The sequence below is a fragment of the Polistes fuscatus genome, unplaced genomic scaffold (genome assembly GCF_010416935.1).
Source record: "Polistes fuscatus isolate 324 unplaced genomic scaffold, CU_Pfus_HIC Scaffold9, whole genome shotgun sequence".
Lineage (NCBI taxonomy): Eukaryota > Metazoa > Arthropoda > Insecta > Hymenoptera > Vespidae > Polistes > Polistes fuscatus.
Window position 1 is genome coordinate 6,357,220 of NW_025113173.1, and position 24,999 is coordinate 6,382,218.

The 24,999-nt window shown below is 32.5% G+C and overlaps 2 protein-coding genes across 10 annotated transcripts; both read left to right on the top strand.

Moving 5' to 3' along the window:
• Positions 1–216: 216 nt before the first annotated feature.
• LOC122525507 (solute carrier family 2, facilitated glucose transporter member 1) lies at positions 217–19,844 on the top strand. Of its 9 annotated transcripts, none has more exons than XM_043648343.1 (8): positions 3,119–3,410; positions 7,205–7,239; positions 7,335–7,394; positions 7,514–7,537; positions 15,138–15,236; positions 15,413–15,977; positions 16,076–16,476; positions 16,569–19,844. In XM_043648343.1, exons 2-8 carry the CDS (start codon positions 7,213–7,215, stop codon positions 16,914–16,916), a joined length of 1,524 nt encoding a protein of 507 aa, XP_043504278.1. In that variant the 5' UTR covers positions 3,119–3,410; positions 7,205–7,212; the 3' UTR covers positions 16,917–19,844. The 9 variants fall into 9 exon arrangements, with proteins under 9 accessions (XP_043504276.1, XP_043504275.1, XP_043504278.1 ...); XM_043648344.1 differs by lacking the exon at positions 3,119–3,410 and adding an exon at positions 4,781–5,191; XM_043648342.1 differs by lacking the exon at positions 3,119–3,410 and adding an exon at positions 5,035–5,053.
• Positions 19,845–20,561: 717 nt separating this feature from the next.
• On the top strand, positions 20,562–23,999 carry LOC122525506 (serine/threonine-protein kinase pakD-like). Its single transcript, XM_043648339.1, has 4 exons — positions 20,562–22,015; positions 22,692–23,440; positions 23,514–23,732; positions 23,808–23,999. Exons 1-4 carry the CDS (start codon positions 20,720–20,722, stop codon positions 23,896–23,898), a joined length of 2,355 nt encoding a protein of 784 aa, XP_043504274.1. The 5' UTR covers positions 20,562–20,719; the 3' UTR covers positions 23,899–23,999.
• The last annotated feature ends 1,000 nt before the right edge of the window (positions 24,000–24,999 follow it).

Consider the following 24,999-nt stretch of genomic DNA (forward strand, 5'->3'; position numbering starts at 1 on the left):
AAAAGAGTATATCCTTCTTCCTATTTCTTTCTCTTTTTTTTTTCTTTTTTTCTTCTAATCCTTTCAAGTTCTTTCCAACTTTCTTTTCTTTTCTTTTCTTTTTTAAATACAAAATTCCCGCGAAAACTTATGTACGTCAAATAGAAACATCGAGTGAAATAATTAACTCATTAAGAATTACCTTGTGCGGTATCTATATCGTCAACAAAAAAAAGGTGTTACGACTTCGTTGTTGTAAAGCGTCATCGTCGTCGTTCTTTAAAGAAGACATATAATACCTCCCAATAAGTGATAGGACTCTCGACCAATAGATATCAGGTAACTTCTTGTTTATACATACCTACACATATGTAAATGATCATTTATTTCAAACAACGTTCAAACATTCAAACGTAAAACTACATACGATATTATAAGATTTCATTTGAATGTAGTTACATGATCACAGTTATCGTAAATTGAGAAGATTTTATTGTAATATACTCATTATTTTCTTTTTTTACTATATTCTTTTAACCTTTTTTTATTTACAACATTAAATTGCAATATGATACTAGATCGATTAATCTTGATAATATATAACATAGTTTCTTTATTAATTCGTGTTCACAAATCTCTTACGATCTGATTATAAAAATGATTGATCATTCGTATTGCGACAGGTTCTGCAAATATAATTGATTCGATATTTCATTAATGATATCACATATATCAAATTTGCATTATCATTCTTATCATTCGTACGAATTCTATGATATTGATCATAGTTGGTAAAAAAGTATGGATAATATCAAAATCATTATAATAGTATTATTTATTATTATTATTATTATTAAATGATCAGTGAGGACTCAGAGAGTGCATAGAAATCGAGAATGCCATCGGATTACTAGCCTTGATCACTAGCCAAATAGTTAGCAAGGAAAGCGTACTGTTGTCACGCTAGCGTGCTAATTTTATGTTCGCCATCTACGACGCAGTAAAATGAAAGTTATCAAATATACATTGACTAATTTTTTTATCTTTCGATTGTTGTATCGATAGCATGATTTATATGTTAACTTACATGTACATTATATACGCCAAATATTCGTAGGATAATATTAAAAAGAATCAATTTGTTTCTACGGTGCAAAATTTAATGCATTTACAATTCGTACGTTACTATATATGTCTATTTTCTTTGGTAGATTGATACGAATTACGTTTATTTTGTTTGTTTTGTTTAAGATGGATCGAGACGACGAAGATTTTGGTGAGGGATACATCGCGGAATCGCATCCACTTAGACCAACTCATCTTTCGGTACCTTTAGGTGGAAGGGGTGATTCCAGAGCACCCAGTATCAGTAGCAGTGTCAGTGATTTGGATGCTCCTATTTATACCAGAGAAACTACCGTACCAATTTCTGCTAAAGGGGCAAGTTATTACATACTTATATTTTATTTCTATATTTAAATATCTAATTCGTTGAAACTCTTCAGTTTTTTTCCAAATTGTATATGTATATATGATCTACAATTATTTAAATTATATATATATATATATAATAATTCGTATATTTGATTGTGTAGAATGATTAACAAAACAAATCATTAAGGGAGAGAATCGCGTGTTCGCGCGATAACGAATTAGAAATTTATTGACACTTTTCAGATCAGAAAACGTTACAGAACACGTTAGCAAGAAAATACTCTATTTATAGCGAAGTTTCGAAATGGCGCGGTTATTCAAAGCCGGGCGAATAGCACACAAGCGACATATTCTTAACTAGTATATATATATATAACGCGTTGAAAGATTACATTTGTTATATATGTTTATTATAATGTATGAGGGTTTTTGAAGTCACGTGGGTTGCAAAATGGCTCACCTGTCTTTTTATATACGTCACACCCGATAGATGGGTGGTGTTATATTTGACATAGAATTGCAGAAGAATTATATACGAATTCGTTCATTTTTTTTTTCTTTTTTTATTCATCATATTATTTCGTCGTTAAATCGTTTCTTCGAAAACGAAATATTTGACCGATCGAATTCTTCTCGATCACCTTGCAACCGTAATGCAATGCGCCCTTGACTATCGATATTTTTCCAAAGCGAGACGTCTTCGCATCGTTCGTTCCTTCGTTGTCGCAATGATTGTTTTTTATTCGATAGGAGATAATCGGTAGAGTTCCTTTTGCGTGATGCAACATGTGCGTAACTGCATTACATGCATATATATATATATATGTGTGTACATATATATTTATATGATGCGCATACATACATCGAGGGAAATTGATTGTGAAAGATAAATTGTGACGTAAAGCAAATAGACTGGTTTCTCTGAATTTTCATTGGTCGATATTTATAATTATTTTTATACAATATCCAATTAGAATCTCATGGATCTTTTAAGTTATCATATTTTATTTATATATATACCATCTATGAAAATAAATTAACGAATTTAAATAAATTGACTAAAGAGTATCGACCAATTTTACACAGAGTATTGTCTGTGTGTGATTCACGATATTTATATGAATGAAAAATTGTAATATATATTTTGACGTAGAAGTAGTTCGTTATCCTTTTATCAAAATCCTCTTGAGATATTTCGTATCTTTACAAATACATTTACTTCGATTAGATATAGATATCAAATGTTCATTTATAACATGCACGACATGTATATATATATATACTTGATTCGGATTAATCAGAACTCTAACTATTCGATTAATATAATTGTATCGTTTATCAAATTGTTAAGCGATAATACGACCATTGTAGATAATAGAGATATACTCATCTATCATATTTATTGTATTTAATTTATAGGATTATACCGTACGTGAACATATTCAAATAATTCCAATATAATTTAAGAATGATAAAGTATGCAAAGGGGACAAAAGTTTTTCAAATTAGTTATACCTATTATCAACAGGTAGGTGTAAGTTTTATTTATATATATATATACAAATCTTATATTAGGTTCGTAATAGACTATAATATTTAAATCGATATCGCATATAAAAAGAGACTACGCGTGGGAGACAAAGTAGATCCATACAAGATGGTCTCTGATTGGTCGATACGGTGGGTGTGCGCAGAGGCACGTCTACCTGCCGGCAGTTTATACATTCTATGCTTTACAACAACGTTATCTTTTTCTACGAGTCATAATAATTACAACATTAGAAATGTCACAATGCGTTTTTCCAACTATCATATCGAGATATAATGAATCATTATAGCGAAATGTAATTGGTCGATTCAGTGAGTGTGCATTTAATAAGGTTCAGTCACCTCATGACTGAAAGTATTTCTTTTAATCATGTTTCCTTGCATCATGTGTGCGTGTACGATGTGCAATTTTGATATATAATTCGAGGGGTGATTTTATTAAATTTAAAGTAAGCCATTAAATACATACATTTGATAAAAATAAATCACGCAGTATTCATGTATAATACAAATGAATATGTACACGATGATAATGAATTAATGCGTTATTGTGATTGGTCAAGATTGTGTATAGTTTGTATGACCCGATCGCATGGTAGATGTAGGATATTGACGTCATTAGGTTGCAAGAAAGGAATCACTCACACACACATACACACACAAACTAAAAAACCAATGACTACGACGTTTATATGGCTAACGTATATGTGTAGATAAATTGATGTTTGGATCGTGTGAGAATCGGCCACGTGCTTTTTAAAATCCAAATTTATTCTCACGCGCAGGAAGACATTTGAGGGAATTTAAATTCCCTCGCATCTGAATGACTTCGAAACTTTTCTAAACTGAATGAGAGGAGTATTCTTCGCTATTTTGGTAACGATCCAAGTTGATTTCTTAAAGGTTATTTACACGTTTTCAAAAGGAAGACGCAATCTTTTCTTTTTCTTTTTTCCAACAATTAATGCCCCCCCCCCACACATATTTCATTTTTATTTTTACAAATATATATTATATTTCATAAATGTAATTTTTCTTGTTTATCCTATTTTTTTATTTCTCGATATCTTAATGGCCAAGGAATATTCATAAATATATATATATATATATTCGTTCAATATTTATCAGATGATTTTTAAAAATGTCATGTTTAACATTTTAAAGTAACCTTCCTCGTCAATAAATATGCATTATTATACCTCTCTTATTGTTCAAGCTACTCGACAAAACGCTACTCGACTATGTTACGTTAGTTTGTATTTTATTTGCCTATACTTTGTATTTCTAAATGCGAGTTAGTGTGACGTTAGCGAAGGAAACGAGCCAGGATATTTTTACGTGCGAGTTCTCACGTGGCTTCACGTAGTAGCGTGATCGCGATCACGTTTCACGTTTCCCCATAGAACGATATTACATTTTTAAACAAATTATTATATCAAAATATGACGAATATATATCAAGTTCAAGTATTTCTTTGAATAATCATTATTTTCGTATTTATAAAATCACATTTAATATCGATCGATATTCGTTCATTTTGATATATCGAAAATTTGTCATAAATGATTACACGTTCCTGACATTACAAATATATACTTTGAGGTATCTATCAGTTTGAGCCTTGTCTAATATCGATCTAACAGTAGGCAGTAGTTGTTCCAAATAAAAGGCGCAGACTCGATGAATAAAATGAAAATAATGAAAATCAAACGTACGCTTTGAAAACATATATTTGATACATTTATATAAAAATATTTTAGTATAATATATTCGAGATTAGTCACGAATGAAAATGAAAGAAGAAAAATAAAGAAATCATTAAATAAACGAATAAGAAATGAGAAATTTAATTGAGAATTGTGAATGACGCGAACGATGAAGAATTTTCTCGGAGGTAATGAAAGGCACACAGTGAACAAATATGTCGTCATCATAGGAATGACTCCGATGCGTTTCTCGATTTCGTAAGCCTCGCGAACGAACTATTGGTAGAATCCGACAAAAAATGTAAGGTTGAAAATACCTAAAGAGTACATAAGCAAAGGTTAAATTTTCGCGCTTGCGCCGAACTCGAATCCTACACCTATTATGTGTAAGTCGTTGAATATCTGGTCTATTCGCGTTGTCCAGCTAAGTTATAAGCGTCCCGAGAATCGTACGAGAGTGTGTTCTCAATAATACACTCCAAATATTGACTATTTTATTATTTATATATGTTAGTGAGTTGTGGGTGAGTAAATAGACAAAATAGATAGAACCTATCTAACTAAGTCACGACGAAAACGTGTATCTAGATTCTAGCCTTTGCATGTGTGTGTGTGTATGTGTGTGCGCGTGTTAGATTTATCACAATCGTTTGTGGGATATTATACTTCGATCTAATCGCGAAAGTAATTGATTTTTATTTATTTATCCAAGAGTGAACGATCAAACGTACGCGACAAGTGAACAAAAAAGTAATCGGTCTATTTGAAATAGTTAAATACGCAAAAAAAAAAAAATAGATAACTCTGTCATATTCAAAGTTATCGTTATTAACATAAATATATACGTATTTTACAAAAGATATTTAAATGAATAGAAATGGAAATTTTGCTATTGTGTCAAAGATATAACAAAAGATGATGATGCGTGTTAAAAAGTATATATACATATTATATTGATAGATTTTGACTGTGGTATTCTTTCAATGTCGCCAATTAGCCTTGCCAATTATCGCAAGGCCGACTGACTCGGGGTTGTGTCGACGAGGGTAACGTTCGAAAAGTCTCTGGTATTTGTTCGTTAAACAGTAGGAACTGATAGGAACGTTTGTAATTTCATGCGTGAGCAAACGAAACGAGCAGTTAGAAATAATACCTTCTCTGATCTTTTACGATAACAAAGTACGTTCTAGTATCATTTTTTGTCTTTAGTTAAGGCGCGTTTTGTTTGACAATATAAACACGTTTCCTGTACTTATATGAACGTATGAGAAATTCATAATCGATGGGGAGGAACAACACACAATTTTGTTTTAATACGAGTACCGATGATGCAATGGGGATGTTTGAAACGATTAGTTTTCTATGTCATTTATTTTTCTCGTTCTCTCTCTCTCTCTCTCTCTCTAGTTTTATGGTTAATCCTTACAATTCCGAAGATCTTTTACGTCACGGGGTGTGGCAAAATATTCTGATCGATTCTAGAGCGATCGAGGTTATGCGTATAATCGGTTGCATAGCAAACAATTAATTTCTACAATTGGTTCTATTGATCTTACTTCTTTTATCATGGAAAGTTAATTGATCGAAAAAGTAAAGAACATTGTTCCTTAATGGTAAATTGCTTGGCAAATGTTTACCCTCAATATCGAAGAAAATAATTATAGGTCGAGCGTAATTATGCAAAAAATCATCGAAGGGCTACTATACATACATACATGCATACATATACATATCTTTCTTCCTAGGGTTACATAATCTTTCTCTCGTTGAATATAAGTTCGCTAAAGACTCGCCAACGTATGTTGGCGCAATTTAATATTTCTGGATTATGATCGAATTTGGATTCGAAATCTTTTGAACAATTGCACGTGCTTCGATGAAATTTCGAATAAAATACTCATCGATAAGATTCTATTATATTTGAAACTTGTACGATGGGATTTCGTGGACATTGAAAAATTACCGCCAATTTTTCCTTGGCCGAGGTTCATCGAAGATTACCACCACCCACCACCCACCACCACCACCCACCACCACCACCACCACCACCACCACACACATGTCGTTCGATTCGTCTTGACAAATGTTATTTACAACGATTGACTAAATAAAGATATTCAAACTTCTAATATAATTGAACAAAAAATATAAAATATAGATAACCTTTTTTTATCTTGATAACCTTTCGTATTGTCGGGGATTTTAAGAAATGACCAAGTGATTTTTCAAGTCATTCAGTTTAATCGTTCTCGAGAAGATTCGCTAATAAGACATTATATTCTTTGCGTTCAATGAAATCCGGGTACCGATTAATTTTCTATGAGTAGATATATTCAAATGTGATGTTAGGATTACAATAATATACGTGACAAGATCTAACACATAACTTTGAAAGATAATTGCATGAGTATTATTAATAATCGATATCTATCTTTGTATTAGATAATATCTACACAAAAAAAATATATTCATTTACGTAGATATAAAACAATTTTTCAAATCTAATCTCTTGCTTTTTTATATTCCTTTCGAAATAGTCTTCATAATGGACGTGAAAAATGAAAATGAAAAGGTAAGTATAATTTTTATCATTATATCATTTTGTATACACTAACGTTAGAAGATATAATTTTTGATATTATTTTTTAACTAACAATTTGGCTACAGTCAAATGACATACAACTAGAACAAACTACGACTCCTACTGCATTGACTCCCACGCCAAAGGTAACTATAATAAATCATGTTTTATATACATATATATATATATATTTGTAGTGTATTAACGTGTTATCGCTAATCATCTAATAGTTTTACGCTACATTTTCTCTTCTTTTTTCACGCAGTCCTCTACTACGGATAAAGATTTGGTGAGTACTATAAACGTATTGTTCGCAATGTTTTATATAATAAAATTCAAATAAAATGAATGATTAATTTATGATAATTAATCGAATTAGTAATTCCTATATATACGATTGGAATTAGTTTTATCATATTTACTCGGAGTTAGCTATTGTTTAAAAATTGATCGGTTAAAACTTTTTAATAAACCATTAACTAAATAAGATGACTCGAATATTTTCATTATCAATTATTATTCGCGTTAAAAAAAAATAATGTACGTAAAAGAAATATAATGATTAATTTTTTTTGCGTAGATTTAAGTATGTATGAATTTATCCTATTTTTTTTTTTTGTCGAAAATAAAAATATTTACGAAAATAAAAGATAAGACGCATACATTAAGAATTTTGATAATTCGATATAAGTATTATGAAACAACAACGTGCAACGATAAAAATATAAAAGTTATTCTCTATTTAAATATTGCACGGTTATCGCATATCTTCTTCACCTTTGTGGAACGAACAAACGAAAAAAAGTTGACTGAAAAAAGATTGACTCTACTGTTGCGTCATGGTACGAAAAAAAAATCTTCCACCGGTCAAAATTTATTTAGTCTCTCTCTCTCTCTCTCTCTCTCTTTTTATTTTTATTATTATTATTATTTTTCTTTTTGTTATTTTCGACCGTACGCTGTACGCGACCTTCGTTCGCACACGAATTTTATTTTAGCGCCCATCGTTTAAACTCTCTCGTCTGCAAAATCTTTTTAAATTCAAGTTTCGATATATATTATGCTTCTTCTTCGCGTATATATATAATCGTGAAAAATTTATATACTTATACCGATCGAATTATAATAATATTTCGTTTCTCATTTTCATTTATTTTATTCGTATAATTTATAAAAAAAAGAAAAAAACAACGAAAGCACACCATCGAATATCAAAATTTCTTCATTTACCTGCGCAAAATACGCGCAGTTTGTTTCGTTTCGTTTCGTTGGTAAATGAAAAACGCATCTCGTTTAACTTCGTGTCCAACGAATTGCCTCCATTCTCGATAATTATCGTTAATTAGTGGTGGTACCGGTACTTCTTTACGATGCATGCCATAATCGATTTTAATTGCATTGTTGATCGCGTTGCGTATACTATTAAAAAAGAAAAAAAAAACATAGAAAATAAAACTAGATTGTAACGAAATGTTGTGTACAAGTACCTTTTTAAATTAGTATCATTTTATCAAGAAGACTTAGACTTTCTTTTTTTCAATTTGTCCACGTATCAATCGTATAATTTTGATTAACAAATATATATTTAGATACGACAGAAAAGATTTTTAATGTGATCTAGGATTAAATGGAATATCTTTGCTATGATAAAAATAAATCACTTGTAATATTTAAATCTCTCTCCCCGAGAGAGAGTTTTAACTTTTGTAATAATTCAGATAACGAAATCACACGAGACTCATTAATAACGTGACAATTTATTGTCGATATTCTAATCTGCTATTTATGTATGTATGTGTGTGTGTTTTTATGTGAATATTTTTATGAAATATTATTTATCTCGCGAGATAATTACTCATTAAAACCATGACAATTATCGTCGATATCCTAATCTGCTACTTGAGATATGTATGTGTGTGTGTCTGTATGTGAATATTTTTATGAAATATTATTTATCTGACAAGATAGCTACTATTTTATTTTTTTTTTATTTTTTAATTAATTACGTAAGTTAATTCGACAAATATTATTCGTGCTCGCGAAATTGAAGTTAAACAAATAAAAAATTAAGAACAACAATCAAGAACGCGAATGACAATATTAATGATACAAAAAATATATTTGTAAAATTAGACCGATCGCATAAACTTACGTTAGAAGAACTTTTTTACAAATGAACAGAAACGTTGTTGGAAAGATTTGTTCTGTTAGTATGATGTTGCATTCTTAAAAACGACGAGCAAACGACGGCATATAATCGACACTCAGGTTCAATATACGTAATTGTAAAATTGCTCTATGTAACGTGACAAGCTCTTCTGTTTAACTTTCGTATCCCGTTCACGATCGTTCCACTTACAAGGGCGTTCGTTGATGTAACAACGGTGCTAGTGTGGACTAGGTAGTCATTCGCATGTACAAAAAAGGAAAGGGAAGGAAAGGGAAGGAACACAGAACTTGGGGGGAACCTGAGAGGAAGGGTTCGATTCAACGAACTCTTCTTCTTCTTCTTCTCCTTCTTCTTCTCCTACCTTTTCTTTCTTAGCCCTTCCACCTTTCCTTTCTCCTATTTCCAAAATATTCCACAAGTGATGATGCAATCGTTTTTACCATAAGTTTTTTTTAATTTGCCGCCGTAGAAATATTCAAATACTATTTTAACAAATCGAATTCATTTCTTTTTTCTTACGATGAACAAAGTGTTTCCTGTTTTTTGTCGTCTCAACCGAACAATACGAAATTTTCGTTCCATTCATGTTTCATCATTATTTTCTTTATGGGGGATATGACGCAATCACATTAGTTCATTAAATTTGAAAAGAAATATATTTTAAGTGATTGAACATTAACATCTCGTAAACGTTAATGTCTTATTGATTCATTCGTCTCTAATGCAATAGAAGAAAATCTAATATCAACGAGTATTGACAAATCTCTAATTTCATGGAATCGGAAACACGATCTTTGATATCGATTCTATCATTTCTTTTTTCCTACGAATACTGCTTTTTTATCGTAATATATATTTCAAACAAGATAACTTGCTTCAATCTATCTTGAGGTTTTATATCTACATTATACAATTCTCGAGAAAGATAAACAAGATCGCTAAGTATTCGTTGATTTTCTTTCTTAAATCATTATTTTAAAAAATAAATTTCATTAACGTGAAATAGTGAAAATCATTTCCCTTGGCCCATCATCATCATCATTCGAGAAAATCTCCTTGGTAAAAAATACAAAAATATATACATATAGAAGAAAGAAAAAATAAAAAAGGGACAAAGAAAAAACAAAAATGAAATCGACATTAAACGGCGTCCGAAGGAAGGGAAACGTAAAGGGAGAGATTGAATTTCTTTCGGTAAGATTTCAAATTTCAAAAGGTTGTTTTACGCATATTTTTTTTTGTATGCGTGTGTGTGTGTGTGCGTGTGTGTATGCATGTAAAAGGTTACGACCGGTGTGACCGACTGTCCAATCGGATATTCCGGTTCTGGAACTTGAAAAAAGAAATAGGGAGAGAGAAAGAGAGAGAATGAGCTTGTAGTAGGTGGAGGGGAAGAACTGAAGGGTGCTGTAGGAGGGGAGAATACCACACACGTTTTGAAAATCGCCTTTATTCGTGAACGCGCGCACGCAACTCCGGCAGTTGTACAATGTTATACGATGAGAGTGCTGACCGTGACACCAAGTGCTTGAGGTCGTTGTCTCTTTCTTTCCCGTTTACTTTCTCTCTTTTTCTATCATTTTTCCCTTTATATCTCTATTTTCAACTATTTCTCTTTTGATCTTATTTCGATTGATTCTATTCGTACAAATTTTCCTTCAATTTTTGTTCCCATTTTAATTAACCTCTTTTGGTTTCATCCCAAAAATATTCTCTCGCGAAAGAGACCTTCTTTTGTTCTTCGAGATAAAATTTTTGTTTTTTTTCATCTCTCTCTCTCTCTTTCTTTCTTTTTTTTTTATTTATTTAATAACCAAGAGAAAAAGTGAACGCGTGCTTTATCCCATTTTAATCAACCTCTTTTGGTTTCATCCCAAAAATATTCTCTCGCGAAAGAGACCTTCTTTCTATTCTTCGAGATAAAAATTTTCGTTTTTTTCATCTCTCTCTCTCTCTTTCTTTCTTTCTTTCTTTCTTTCTTTTTTTATTTAATAACCAAGAGAAAAAGTGAACGCGTGCTTTACTCCATCTCTCTCACTCTCTCTTCGAAATGGGCATTAAATGGATGAAGGTAAGATTGAATAATTAAAATATAATTATGAACGATTTTATGTTCGATTTTGAAAAAATCTATTTCGTTCTTTCGCGTTCATTCATCGAAACGAAAATAGTATCGATCTGTTCTATTCCTTTAAATTTTCTCATAGTATTCGGTATGATCAATATGCGAGTATGAACAAGTGTGTGTATTCGTGTCTCGCTGATAATAATTACATATTTAATTAACTATTAATAAACGTAGTCTTGGCGAAAAAAAAAATATATATATATATATATATAGTAAAAAGGTGAATGATCAAATCTGCTAAAAAAAGAAGAAAAAAAATAAACGTTTACACAATTGATTTTAAAAAGGAATTTTAATGGAACGTGTTTCGTATATAGCACGCTGTGTAATATTCTTCGCGTTGTGTCGTACAAACAAAGATATATTTTCTCCAAGATAAAACCTACACGTATGTAGCTGTGAAAGCAGATGAAAGTTTAATCTTCTACACAGGATACACAAATTTTATAATTTTAAATGATATATATATATATATATTTTGCAAAAAAATATGGGCTTTGAATTCTCTTATATATTATTTTTAGCATCGAATTTAATTACCATACGATTATTAATTTAAATTTTATATTTTAAGATACAATATTCGAGCAACGATTAATTGTATCAAATAAAACCACTATCATTTGAGTCATTGACATGTAAAATACACGAATGTTTTAAAAGTCTTCACTTCGTACCACAGTTTGATTATTCGAAAGTTCATTTCACGGAAAATCAAATAAAAATAAATGTCTATCTACGTAAGAATTTGATATCAGTACTTTTCCGGTATAATTTTTGGGACTGATATAAAAAATATTATTTCATTCTCTACTTTTGTTCCAAAATAATTCTATCCAAATTTATATAATAATAATAATAATTTATCATAGATTTGTGTTTCTCTCGAATCCGTGCATTCCAAATTTTCATTTTATTTATTCGATATTAATATTATTCATGCGTGAAATATTCCCATATCGAAATTTCATCGCATTTTATCTGTAAAATCTGTGAAAGCATGAATTATCATTCATTTTTAATACATACTAACACATTAACAATATATAAACTTGATGTAACCAATACATAATACTGTCTTTTATATTATCGTGAACTTTCAACGTTGATAATCGACAATTTGTGATTAATGGACATTGTCCAGGCTTTGTATGATTGATAAAAAAAAAATATCGAGTGTAAAAAAACACAAGAAAGACAAACATACGTCATATAAACATATATTTAACGATGGATAATATTAAATAATATTTATCCCTCGCGCACATACAAAAGCCAGACGACAATATATTCGATAAAATATATTTATTATTTACTATTAAAAAGTAATTATCATCACGTTAATGATGTTACAAATGTACGAGATGTCGTTATTTCCTTAGGAAGAATTCTATTTTATTCCATCAGAATATCCACAATTAATCTTTCTGATTCATTCTAAACGTTTTTCGTAATACACAGACAGACAGACAGACAGACAGACAGAGACGGTGGGGGGGGAGGTTGGGAAGAATTACAATTAATATGATTTTATAAAGTATAATACTCGAATGAGACTATACTTAGCAGAAAAAGGAACGCGTAAAGAGTTTTCTGCTTGTGTCTGTGTGTGTGTGTATGTAGTCGTAGACTAAAAACTACTACGCAAGCGCATGAAATGACTGTTATTTTTAACTTATCCGCGAGACAGCCATTCCAACTGGAGGCTCGTCAATCTTACAACCAATAGAAATTCTTCCTGAATTGGCACACCTATCTTGATACATCATTCGCATACAACTTTGAAACATATATTCGATTTATTCGAAATATATGCGTTACAAGGTCGCGGTGAAGGAACATCGAAGGTATACCCATAGACGTAGTGTTGCATATACCATAATTATTCTATAAATTCTATTAAATATTCCTATTTTTCTTCTCGTCGTCTATATTTCCACCTGTCTTCGTAAAAATGTTATCGGAAATTATGATACGATGACGTTATATTTAGAAGAGAAAGCAAGAGAAGTAAATTCTAAAGTGAAAGTTTGTAAAAAGAAAAAGAAATATGAGCTTAGAAAGTTTTCAAAAAGAATTAATCGAATTGAAAATTAGCGTAGGAACCGTTGATCATACGTATGTGTGTGTATGTAATTAAATGAATATTAATAAATTATAATGTCAAATATAATATAAAATGTTTATAGCAATTATTACGATCTTTGTTTATTTGAATTTTATGACATATTACATACGTGAAATATGGGAAATCGATAATACATAGGTTCATTGTTTATGGAAAATGCTCGATAGAAAAATTCTTTCAACGTACGTATGTTTCTTTATCTCTAGATAAACTTAAAGCAAACGTTACAAGTAGTAGGTCAATTTTAGAACTTTGATCAAAGGCTATTAATTAAATCGTTTTATTATTGTCGGAATTTTCTTTCGATAGTTATATTATATTTCCCATTTTTCCGTTTGTTTTAAAAAGAAAACAAAAAATCTATAAATAAATTATCGATAAATAATATTAGAACTGTCGAATATTTCTTATGAAATAAATTTGATGCTTTCTTTTTAAATGAAACTATAAATGTAAATGAAGATGTGTATCATCAAGTGATTAATACCATTGGAGTAATATATTCGTATAAAATTCGTATATAATGATACCTATAGGTATATGAGAGAAAAATAATGCGTATATCATGTTCGTAACGTACACGCGAATTTCATTCTCATTGATTATCTAATCTTTAAGTTAATACGATGAAATGAAATTAGTATCGTTTAGAGAGAAAGAACGTCTAAAGGAAAATTAATAAATACGGTGCTAGCTACGCTGTTGCTCATTTTATTAGCGTACGGGTTCGATCTACAGTATTTGTAATGAACGTTTACCTGTGTAATCCATCACGTGTATATATATCTATATATATATGTATACGCGCGAAAACACGTATAAACCATGAAGACGCAAGTTAATATTATTCAAGGATCACATAAGGCCTTTTACATACACACGTGCGCGTGTGAGAGTAAATAGAAGTATAAAGTTCTTTTAAACGCGCGTGTTAGTGCTAATTTCTACATATCTTCTTTCTTATTTGTATTAGTATGTTGAGTGTAACAGCTGGTATAAAAATGCAGACGGGGGTACCGACCCATCAGTCTTTGACACATATTGCAATCTACCAGAGAGAATGTTTCTCGTGCGCTCGAACGAGTGACATTGTAACGCGTTTACGAAGAAAAAAAAAAAAAGAACACTATTAAAAAAAGCTGCGCGTCTAAACATTTAAATAATATACCCTTCGCGCATTATTATTACACGGAAAAACTTATAGGGTTGCATAGAAATAATAATATTTCGTTAACCGTAAATGAAGTGTTTAAATTTGATGATTAGAACATAAATTCATTCGCATCGGATTATCTCTACATGCTATTAAATAAAATGCGACATTTTACGTGCACGGTAAGAGTTCGACCATCGAACTGTAATTTATGGAATAAGAAAAAAGAGGACGATTTAAATACATAAGACGATTATATCGTTTCTGTTATCAACATATTATTATAACGTGTTATGTATTATCGTTGCAGGGTCTCAATGGCCGATTAATTTTTGCGATCGCTGCAGCTGTGTTGGGATCATCGTTTCAACATGGATACAATACTGGTGTGGTTAATGCTCCTCAAGAGGTATGACAAATTTTCAGGAACGAATTTATCATATATCTGTGACACATTTACTTCAAGGAATTTTCTTATCATATTACTGAGCTATTATTACCCTTTGAGTTATGACTAAATATTATTTATATGTATATAGAAATAGAATGAAATGTGTTAATACGATCGTACGATGTATGTTTCAGCTTATTGAAAATTGGATTAGCGACATAAAAATGAATCGGACTGGAGTACCGACGAGTCAATCTGAAGTAACCGTGATCTGGTCGATAGCGGTATCGATATTTTGCGTTGGTGGTATGATAGGTGGTTCATTGGTAGGTTTCATCGCTGATCGCTTTGGTAGAAAAGGAGGTTTATTATTGAACAACGTACTCGTCCTATTGACCGTCCTACTCGAAGGATTCGCTAAAATGGCAAGAAGTTACGAGATGATAATCATCGGACGATTGTTGATTGGTATAAATTCTGGATTGAACGCAGGCTTGTCACCTATGTACCTCTCCGAAATATCACCTATTAATTTGAGAGGAGCTGTCGGAACGGTTTATCAACTCGTCATCACAATTTCAATCCTGATATCGCAGATTCTTGGATTGGAAAAATTATTGGGAACGGAAAATCACTGGCCTCTGTTGCTTTGTTTGACCATAGTACCAGCATTGTTCCAAGTTATTACCCTACCACTCTGTCCGGAAACGCCAAAATATTTGTTGATTAACAAGGGAAAAGATATGGATGCGCAAAGAGGTAAGCCCTTTGGGGTTCTTCTTCTTCTTACTAACAACACCCTTAACTCGTAATCCGAAGTGATGAAAGTAACTATAAAATTGTGATATATTGTATAGCTTTGACTTGGTTACGCGGTACCATCGAAGTTCACGACGAGATGGAAGAGATGCGAGCGGAAAACGAATCGATGAAACTCGTACCGAAAGTCACGCTTAAGGAACTCTTCGTTAATTCCGCTCTTAGAATACCCTTAATGATAGCTGTCATGGTCATGCTTGCACAACAATTTTCTGGCATCAATGCCGTTATGTTTTTCTCCACGAAAATCTTCATGACGGCACAACTCGACAAGACTTCTGCTCAGAACGCTACGATGGGTGTCGGTGCTATGAATGTTCTCATGACTCTTATTTCATTGATCCTGGTTGAAAAAGCGGGTAGAAAAACTTTACTTCTCGTTGGCTTCTCCGGCATGTTCTTGGACACGGCTCTGTTAACCGTTTGTCTTGCATTTTCTGTAAGTATTTAACATTTATCATGGTTGCGTTAAATCTTCGATATTTTTTTTTTTGTTATATCTTGTTACTTATCTTTTATTTATTTTTTTAGGAGGCATCACGCGTTGCTGCTTATTTCTCTGTACTACTGGTCATATTGTTCGTGGTATTGTTCGCAACAGGTCCCGGAAGCATTCCTTGGTTTTTGGTATCTGAATTGTTTAATCAATCTGCACGACCCGCGGCCACCTCTATAGCCATTGCTGTTAATTGGACAGCCAACTTTGTTGTCAGTATTGGATTCCTTCCTCTTCAAGAAGCACTAGGTGCTTACGTGTTTATCGTTTTTGCCGTGTTACAAGGATTATTTGCCTTCTTCATTTATAAGAAAGTACCAGAAACGAAGAATAAAACAATAGAGGAGATTACTAGTATGTTTAGGCAAATATCCTATCAGTGAGAATAGATTAGAAATTAGATAGAGATTCATTCAAGTGAACAAAAATTTGATTTGCCGAACTAACGCAGAAGTGTGCATCTTACATGAGAAGACATGCGTCTGACACAGATTAGTTATGTTGCGTTAATTGTTTCAATCATTTTCATGCTTTCATTCGATTTCTCCATTTCGTATTATTTCATCCACGAGTTTATACAAACGTTTGAACGAAGACGTGAGGAAACAAACTAAAAAAAAGAAAATAAGGTTCGATCAAAATTGTACATACCCACTTTATACACGATAGTCAACGAAATGATTAATCGCATATCGTTCCATAGAAAATAATTTGTTTTAGGTGTACAATTTAACTGACAATATTATCCGTTTTATACGTGTCATATATGAAAAAAAAAAAAACAAATAAAAAGCGCATCAATTAACATATCGTCAGATCGCGCACATTTTTACAAGTTACTACTATTCTTTTGCTTTTAAGATTATACAGTTTTTAATGAAACTTCAACTTAGTTCCTATTATCCCTGGGACTGTATAAGCGATAGGAAGATCTTCTAATATTGCGTAGCAGACTCGATTAACCCTCTATGGGCCGAATTTTTGTTTTAAATCCAAAAAAATTGGTGGAACAAAAAATCAGCAATTATAAACCTATATATGCAAATGAGAACAAAAAATTTCGGTTCAAACAATTTTATTGCAGTAATTACACTATGTGACTTTCAAGTCACAGCGGCCTATAATGTTTGAAACCGTGTCTATGACATAAAAAAGCAGCAGCCGAAGAATTGTTCAATTTCATTGACTGAAACAGCAATGGGTTTTGCTGGATCACATTGTAATGCATATATGTTGGTATAATCAACTATATTGCTTATAATGTCCATGTCAAATAGTTGTCGAAAATAAGTCATAGGAGAATGGGGTGCTTCAGGGACGTTAGGGCAATCTCCTTTCCAAGGGCGATAAAAACTATTATTATTCGTGTGGGATAGTGGCTGCCAAACAATTTTTGTGGTCCTGCATCTTCCGTATCTGACGAAGATTGATCACTAAATTCTTCATCACTATCGATAATATTTATGCGTCGTCGGGGAAATACTATTATATCCTCATCGGACTCGGAATCTAATAACGAGTCATCGGACCTATTACCGCTAATTCGTCTAATTCTAATTCCTCTGTTTCTTTCATGTGACTTTCTATTCATGTTTTGGGTATATAATGTATATATCTGAAAACGGAAGAAAGCATAACCTTATTATAAATGTACCGAAATCTGCCATGATGGCCCACTGTTACTTCAAAGTTACAAAACTTTATAAAAAAAATGACAAACTGAAAATTGAAATGCAAACAAATAGGTTGTTACTGATATACGTACCCAGAGCTATTATGTGCACTTTTTTTTCTTTCGTAATCACTATTAGAATTTCAAATAATATCAATTCAATCAAAATGTTTCGCTTGTACGTACTCCGGACAGTTTGCACAGCATTTACTTTGTTATTTCAGACTGAAGAAGCTAGCAACGGTCATAAATATTGATACTGGTTGTCATGACAACGTTAAAGAATTAAGATTTATGCGAAATCTTACAACAAAAAGCATAATATTTGGTAAAATATCAATAAATTGAAATGTGACCTGAAAGTTACACGGGCCCATAGAGGGTTAATATCAAATTTGAACAGAGTCTTTGAAAATAGTTATCTATGTTTTTACAAAAAAATTCCCAGACCAGCAAATGAATTTTTGTGCCTGCAAAGAATAATAATTCTAGTCATGAGAAGACGCTGGTTTAATATTAAATGCAAATAACTGAAGGGATCTTCCTTGGGGGAAAATAAAAATCAAATAGAAAAAGTTAAACGAAAGAGTAAGCAAATTTCTTATTGCAAAACGCTTTTTTTTTGTGTATTTTTTATGAGATCATGAGTTTTCAAGATTGAGATTATCGTTCTAAGAAAATCGTAGATTACATTTAATCGCTACTAGCCATTAAGAAAGTTGATCGAGATGGAAAGATTTTTTGCTTTTAAAGTAGATTCTTGCAGTAATAAATGATAATATATTTGTATTGTCTGAAATATAATAAAAAAAAAAAGTCTACATATTTTATCATAATGATCTTTAATGTTGTATCAAACAAAAAGAAAGATTGTGTAAGAATTGTAAATATGGATGTAGATGTATAGCAAGATTTATAAGTATAAATGGTGTAGAATAGAAAATAATTATATTTATGTATGCATGTAGTTTACTAATGATTAAGAAAATTTCTCCACAAGCATAATTATATTTGTAATCTCTGTACAGAGTCATTATTTTAATGACAACATCTGTACAATATCGATACGTTAAATATACATATACCAAGCAGATTTCATAGAAGGCCAATTATTATTTTGGCAACTAACAATAAGTGTAGAAATAGCATATGAAAATATGTTTTTTTAGATGTATTATTAAACTCAAATAATACTCAGATCTGAAATCATTTTTAGTATCTATACAACGAGAAATGTTAAGAATTAATAAGTGTATGTACATGATCGCAGCATGCATCAAAGCAAAGAAAATATGCGAGCTACGATATATCTGATTTTAATTTATGAACTCTGCACAAAGGTTATTATGATAGCTCTCACTGACATATATTTTTTGAAAAATACATTAGAGAGAAAAACTTCTTCATGCATATCTGCATTTAATGGAACTCTTATTATAGATATAATATTATGTTTATAATTTGTACAATAGTTGGCATATTCTGTGGACTACTATATTAAATAAAATAAATGTCAAAGCATATTTTAATCATAATACAAATCAGTGAAGAATTTAATTAATATGTATATAGTAACCTTTAAAGTTTATGATCGTGATATATCACTTATAGAAATAAATTTCTTAATATAACGCATAAATTATTTACTGTACGTTTTTGTTTTCCCTCCTCTTTTCTTCTTAATCTCACATCAAAATATCACATCATATTTTCAAATGCATTCAAAATGATGCTAAGGTTTGCATCAAAATAAATCTTTTAGAAACGTTTAAAAATACTTTTTCTAATTTTTTACCTTGTTAGAAGATAGCTGATGAACAAATTAAAACAGTACATAACTATTAATTCAATTTTTCCGTAAATAACAAATCGTTTTACTTTATCAAACAAAACGTTTACTTATTTTCGAAAAGAAATGAACAAACCATTGTTGCAAATCGTTGAATTGGACCAATCGCGTCAAAGAGCTAATGCGCACGCATCCAATTTTCCTCACGTTGACATGCTGTAAAACAACAGTGGCGGGAAATAAATTTGAAAATAATGTATCGAATGATCGTCAGATGGCAGAAAGGTTGGCAGGAAAGCGACCGCGAAAATGCGGTATGCGGCTTCTCTTAGTCCGTCAGAGTAAACACAAAGAGAAACGAAACGGAGCGGCGCACCTCGTGCGCCGCTACACTCGCAACTCCGCGAGCTCGACATTTCTTTCCTCCTTTCTCTTTCTTTTTTCTCTTCGATTCTCGATAACTCGATAGATCGAAAGATAAGTTTCTTCGTCCTGATATACTGTACGGTGTTTACGCGCGTGTCGAAGGAAAGAAAGAGAGAGAGAGAGAGAGAAATAGAGGGAAAAAGAGAGAGAGAGAAAGGAAAGAAGTGGAGGCAGAGGCGTTTAACGTGGCACGCATTCGATGGTGTCAGTGATCGACGAAATAGCTTAATGTGTACGGGGTGGACGCGTGGTACGCTCGAAGCGTCCACAAATGATTACTGGAGCCGAGCTGAAGGAAGATGTCAAACGCATCGCCGTCGCGAGGATTCGTGAACGGTGAGAAGAACGAGCTCGGTGCTGCCGCTGCCACTGCTGCTCCCAGTGTCTTTCCTGGTCGTAGTGGTGGTGGTGATGCCGCTGATACTGTTTTCAATGGTGGTGGTGGTGGCGGTGGCAGTGGGGGTGGCGGGGACGATGGCGGGGACGATAGTGGAACGGGCAGGGGGGAGGGAACAGGAGGAGGCAATGGAGGATACGTCGTTACCGTTTCTACCGAAGAGGGCGTCGTCGGCGTCGTGGATTTGCACGACGCGAGTTTGGATCCGCGAACGACGCCGGTAAATTTTACTGAAATACGTTCATCGAGGGACGCTTTAACACCGGTTGACGATCCCTATTCCGATGGCAACGCTAACAGCGCTCTCGAGTACCGCGAAGTGTGCTCCTTAACGAACGTCTCGTCGTTATTGGGACTTGATGGTGGTATCACGACGAATCCTGTTTCTACTGCTGCTGCTATTACTACTACTACTACCACTACTACTATTACTATTACTACCACTACTACTGCTGCTACTACTACTACTACTACCACTACTGCTGCTCCTACTACTATTGCTACTGCTATTACTCCTGCTATTACTAGCATCGTCGCTACCGCTACTATTATCGATACGAGTACAATAGCAAAAACGACGACGACGACAACGACAACAACAACGACGACGACGAAGACAAAGACGAAGACGACGACGGCAACGACGGCAACGACGACGACGACGACGACGACGGCGCTGAGGGTCGCGACGTACGATAACGACAACATGGTCGCGGCGATGAACGAACACTTATCCACCTCGTTGGCGACGAGCGGTGCACGCACGAGTGCTTCCACGACATCAACGACGGCTAGTAACGTCGCCCCGAGTAACAATAACAACAACAATAATAATAATAACAATAATAATAACAATAACAACAACAACAACAACAACAACAGTAGCTGTCCGCGGAACGAATTCCAGAGTAACGTAGACGAGGATAGCAAATCTATTGGCGGGATACTCAGTTTTCCTTCCGATTTTGATCACATGTACGCCAGCATGACCGACGGCGGGACGCCGGCTGCAGCTACGGCGACCTCCGCTCTCGGTGTTAGCCCCTTAAGGGGTAACGAGCCACGTCAGAACGATCTCACCGAGGTCAAGCACCTTAAAGAACTCTTATTACTTCATTTGGATCTCATTCAACAACAGTCCGAGCAAATCGTCACTAAGGACAAGCTTCTTGCTACCCTTCGACAGGAGAATGAGACGGTACATGGAAAGACATAATGCATTCTCTTTTATCTCTTTCCGTCGGTCTTCCTTTCTTTTTCCCGCCTTTCTTCTATCTCCTCACCCTTCCCCTCCGCCATTCTTGTTTGGTCGCATCTTTCTCTCTCTCTCTCTTTCTTTCCCCCTCCCTCCCTCTTTTTCTCTGTTTCCCGCTTCGATATCGAGTATTATCTCGCCGTTCAACTACTCCATTTTGTAAAACGCGCTATATGGCGCGCACATGCTTGAATGTCAGTTTTTTTCTTTCATTTTTATCCCTCCTTCTTCTTTTGTTCTTCATTATCAAACTGCTCGTGAAGGTCACAGTGGAGTTTAAACCACGTGGTGGCGCTACTTTATCATGTCTTCTTACCGCGTGCACGCGATACGACGATACATGTTGATTTGGATTTAAATTATTGTCTTTCATTTCTATTCAGTTTTGTCTAATAAAAATGTCAAATAATTCGATGATGAAAGTGGGCTTATTCATATATATACCGAATAACAAAAAGTACATGGCACATTTTTTTAAAAAATATATTTATTATTATGTTATCATTTAGCTTTAAAAAATAATTCATTGTTGAACCTTTGAAAATTTCTTATTAAGATTGTTTAATTAAATGTTATTTTAAATATTTTGTCAATTAATATCTTTGTATTTCTATTGCAGCTCAAGTCGCGTTTGGAACGTATAGATAGACGAGTCAATTTACAAAAGCTAAGATCCGAAAGTAGTGAAAATTCGATTTTATCAGAACATATAGGTGCATGTTCTCCTCCTAATTTAAACTCAGTAACTGTACCATCGACTAGTGATATTCACAAAAGTATTCAATCCGAGTCCAGTAATACACAGTATAATGAAAGTTTTAAAATACGCTTGAATACCAGTGGTGGAATTACTACGGTCAAACAAGAATGTAACGATAATCAAGTTAAGCACGAGAAACAGGAAATTAGCAACGAATCTAGATTAGAATGGGAAGAAAAGAAAAAACGAAGATCTGATCCGACGCCTTTATCTGTTGGCATTAAAAGGAAAAGAGGAGTTTCTTGTTCGTCTACCATTAGTAATGATACAACTTCAATGGTACAAGATAAACAATTAAGTCACGAGAGTAGTAGAAAAGGAGATAGTAGAAAAGGAAAATCTCTTATTAGAAAGGAATCCTTTCTAACGACAGAAGAACATTATTACACAGCAGTCGGTGATCCGAATTATACATTAAGTTTAAAAGAGTCATCTCCGCCAGATATTAATACTACGTTAGAAGTTCCAAATTGGAGAGTTAAGGTATATACTAGCTGTTATACGATGGAAGGAACAGAAAATCTTGACGATGAAATTTTCAATAAAAGGCACTTAAAGCTGGAGAACGACGAAAGGAGAAGGAAGAGATGGGATGTACAGAGGATAAGGTATTTATTTTTTCTCTGTACTTAATTATTTCTAATGTAGAAATTGAATTTCATATGCAATATTGTTTGTTAGAGAACAAAGGCATATAGAAAAATTGAAACAAAGACAAGAGCGGCAAAATCATCAAGCTACTTGTTATAATACAAATCATACTGGTCCATGTCCATCGACGATGGAAGAGGAAACTGTTACTTCTTTGTGGCCTGATGTAGAACAGATACAAAGCCTTCAAGTGGATCATCAGTTGCCAGTTACCGCATTTGGTGCTCCTATACCTAGTTTTACTTCAAGGTAATCCAAATAATCCATTGAAAATAATGATAATATTTCGTAATGATTAATGAGTGCTATAAATGTTTATTTTAGTGAATTTTCTTTACCTTGGACTCATGTGGTTCGAACTAAAAGTCGATGTCCTAAAAGATCTACGGGAAGAAGAAAAACATCTAGGAGATAAACTTTATTTTGGCAAAACTTTTTTTTATGAATCATTTTTAATTTCAATTATATTGACTCTCCATCACATTTTTTTACATAGTATATTTTGCTATATAGAATGGAGGCACCAAAGACGTTTTTATTATATTTTTTCTTTTTTTTTTTTTCTTTTTTTGTCTTTTTTTAAATAAATGATACAGTGAGTACTGGATTTTAAATCAAAGAACTTTTTATATTCTTGGCAATTCGATATTAACCATGAATAATTTCTATATATTGATTGTTAAATTTTGTTATAATTGGTGCCGGTTGTTTTATTTGTATTAATGTACTGTTAAGTTTGACAAAACGTTAATAGTCAGTGATGTTTATTTCGCATACCTGAAACTTGTCTAAAATTGTACAAAGTGATTAATGAACTATTTAAAAGTTACACTTATTTTTTGCCAGTGATTGTATAAAGATTAGTATAAAAAATGTACTAAGAAGATTTAATGTTAAGTAGTATGTTATAAAATGATATTATGTAGAACCATATTACATAATTGTGAATTTTATGTAGCTCCAATTAATCATAATTTTCAATTTTTTATCTTCAATTTTTCTTTTTTTCATTATTTCATTTAATGTAAATTTTCTATAACAACTAAACGATATCAACCTGTCTTCTCTTATAATTATGATAAGGATGAGTCATTTGGTTAAGTGATTCATCCGTTACCCTTTATACATTATTCTCAAATAAAATACGCGCATTTGTGTATTTCGCTATCACTGTTATAAAGAGAAAATATGAGAGGTCAAAATAAATATGTGTACCAATTTTGTACAAATTATCTCTATCTATTAATATGAATTTAAAAATAATGTCACAGAAATGCCAATTTTATTCTAACAATAACGTGTAAAATATATAAGTCTCTGTCTTATCAATAGTAATTATATTCGCACTAACTCGTATACGTCAAATTATTCCAATAAGACGAGGAGAGAAGTATTTTATTTATTAATTATTATTTCATTCGATTTAACGATATAGAAGACAGGATAAATGATTTACCGTCCATAAGAACTGTTAGTTTTCTAAACGAGTGAGCATTACAAAGAACTTAATATGTAT

What these genes read in the sequence shown, in the direction of transcription:
- LOC122525507 (XM_043648340.1), top strand. An exon ending in TGGTTAATGCTCCTCAAGAG is followed by an intron (nt 15,237 to 15,412) that starts GTATGACAAATT and finishes TGTATGTTTCAG; the next exon opens with CTTATTGAAAATTGGATTAG. An exon ending in CCGTTTGTCTTGCATTTTCT is followed by an intron (nt 16,477 to 16,568) that starts GTAAGTATTTAA and finishes TTATTTTTTTAG; the next exon opens with GAGGCATCACGCGTTGCTGC.
- LOC122525506 (XM_043648339.1), top strand. Translation starts at nt 20,720, where the DNA reads ATGTCAAACGCATCGCCGTCGCGAGGATTCGTGAACGGTGAGAAGAAC. An exon ending in TTCGACAGGAGAATGAGACG is followed by an intron (nt 22,016 to 22,691) that starts GTACATGGAAAG and finishes TTTCTATTGCAG; the next exon opens with CTCAAGTCGCGTTTGGAACG. An exon ending in ATACCTAGTTTTACTTCAAG is followed by an intron (nt 23,733 to 23,807) that starts GTAATCCAAATA and finishes TGTTTATTTTAG; the next exon opens with TGAATTTTCTTTACCTTGGA.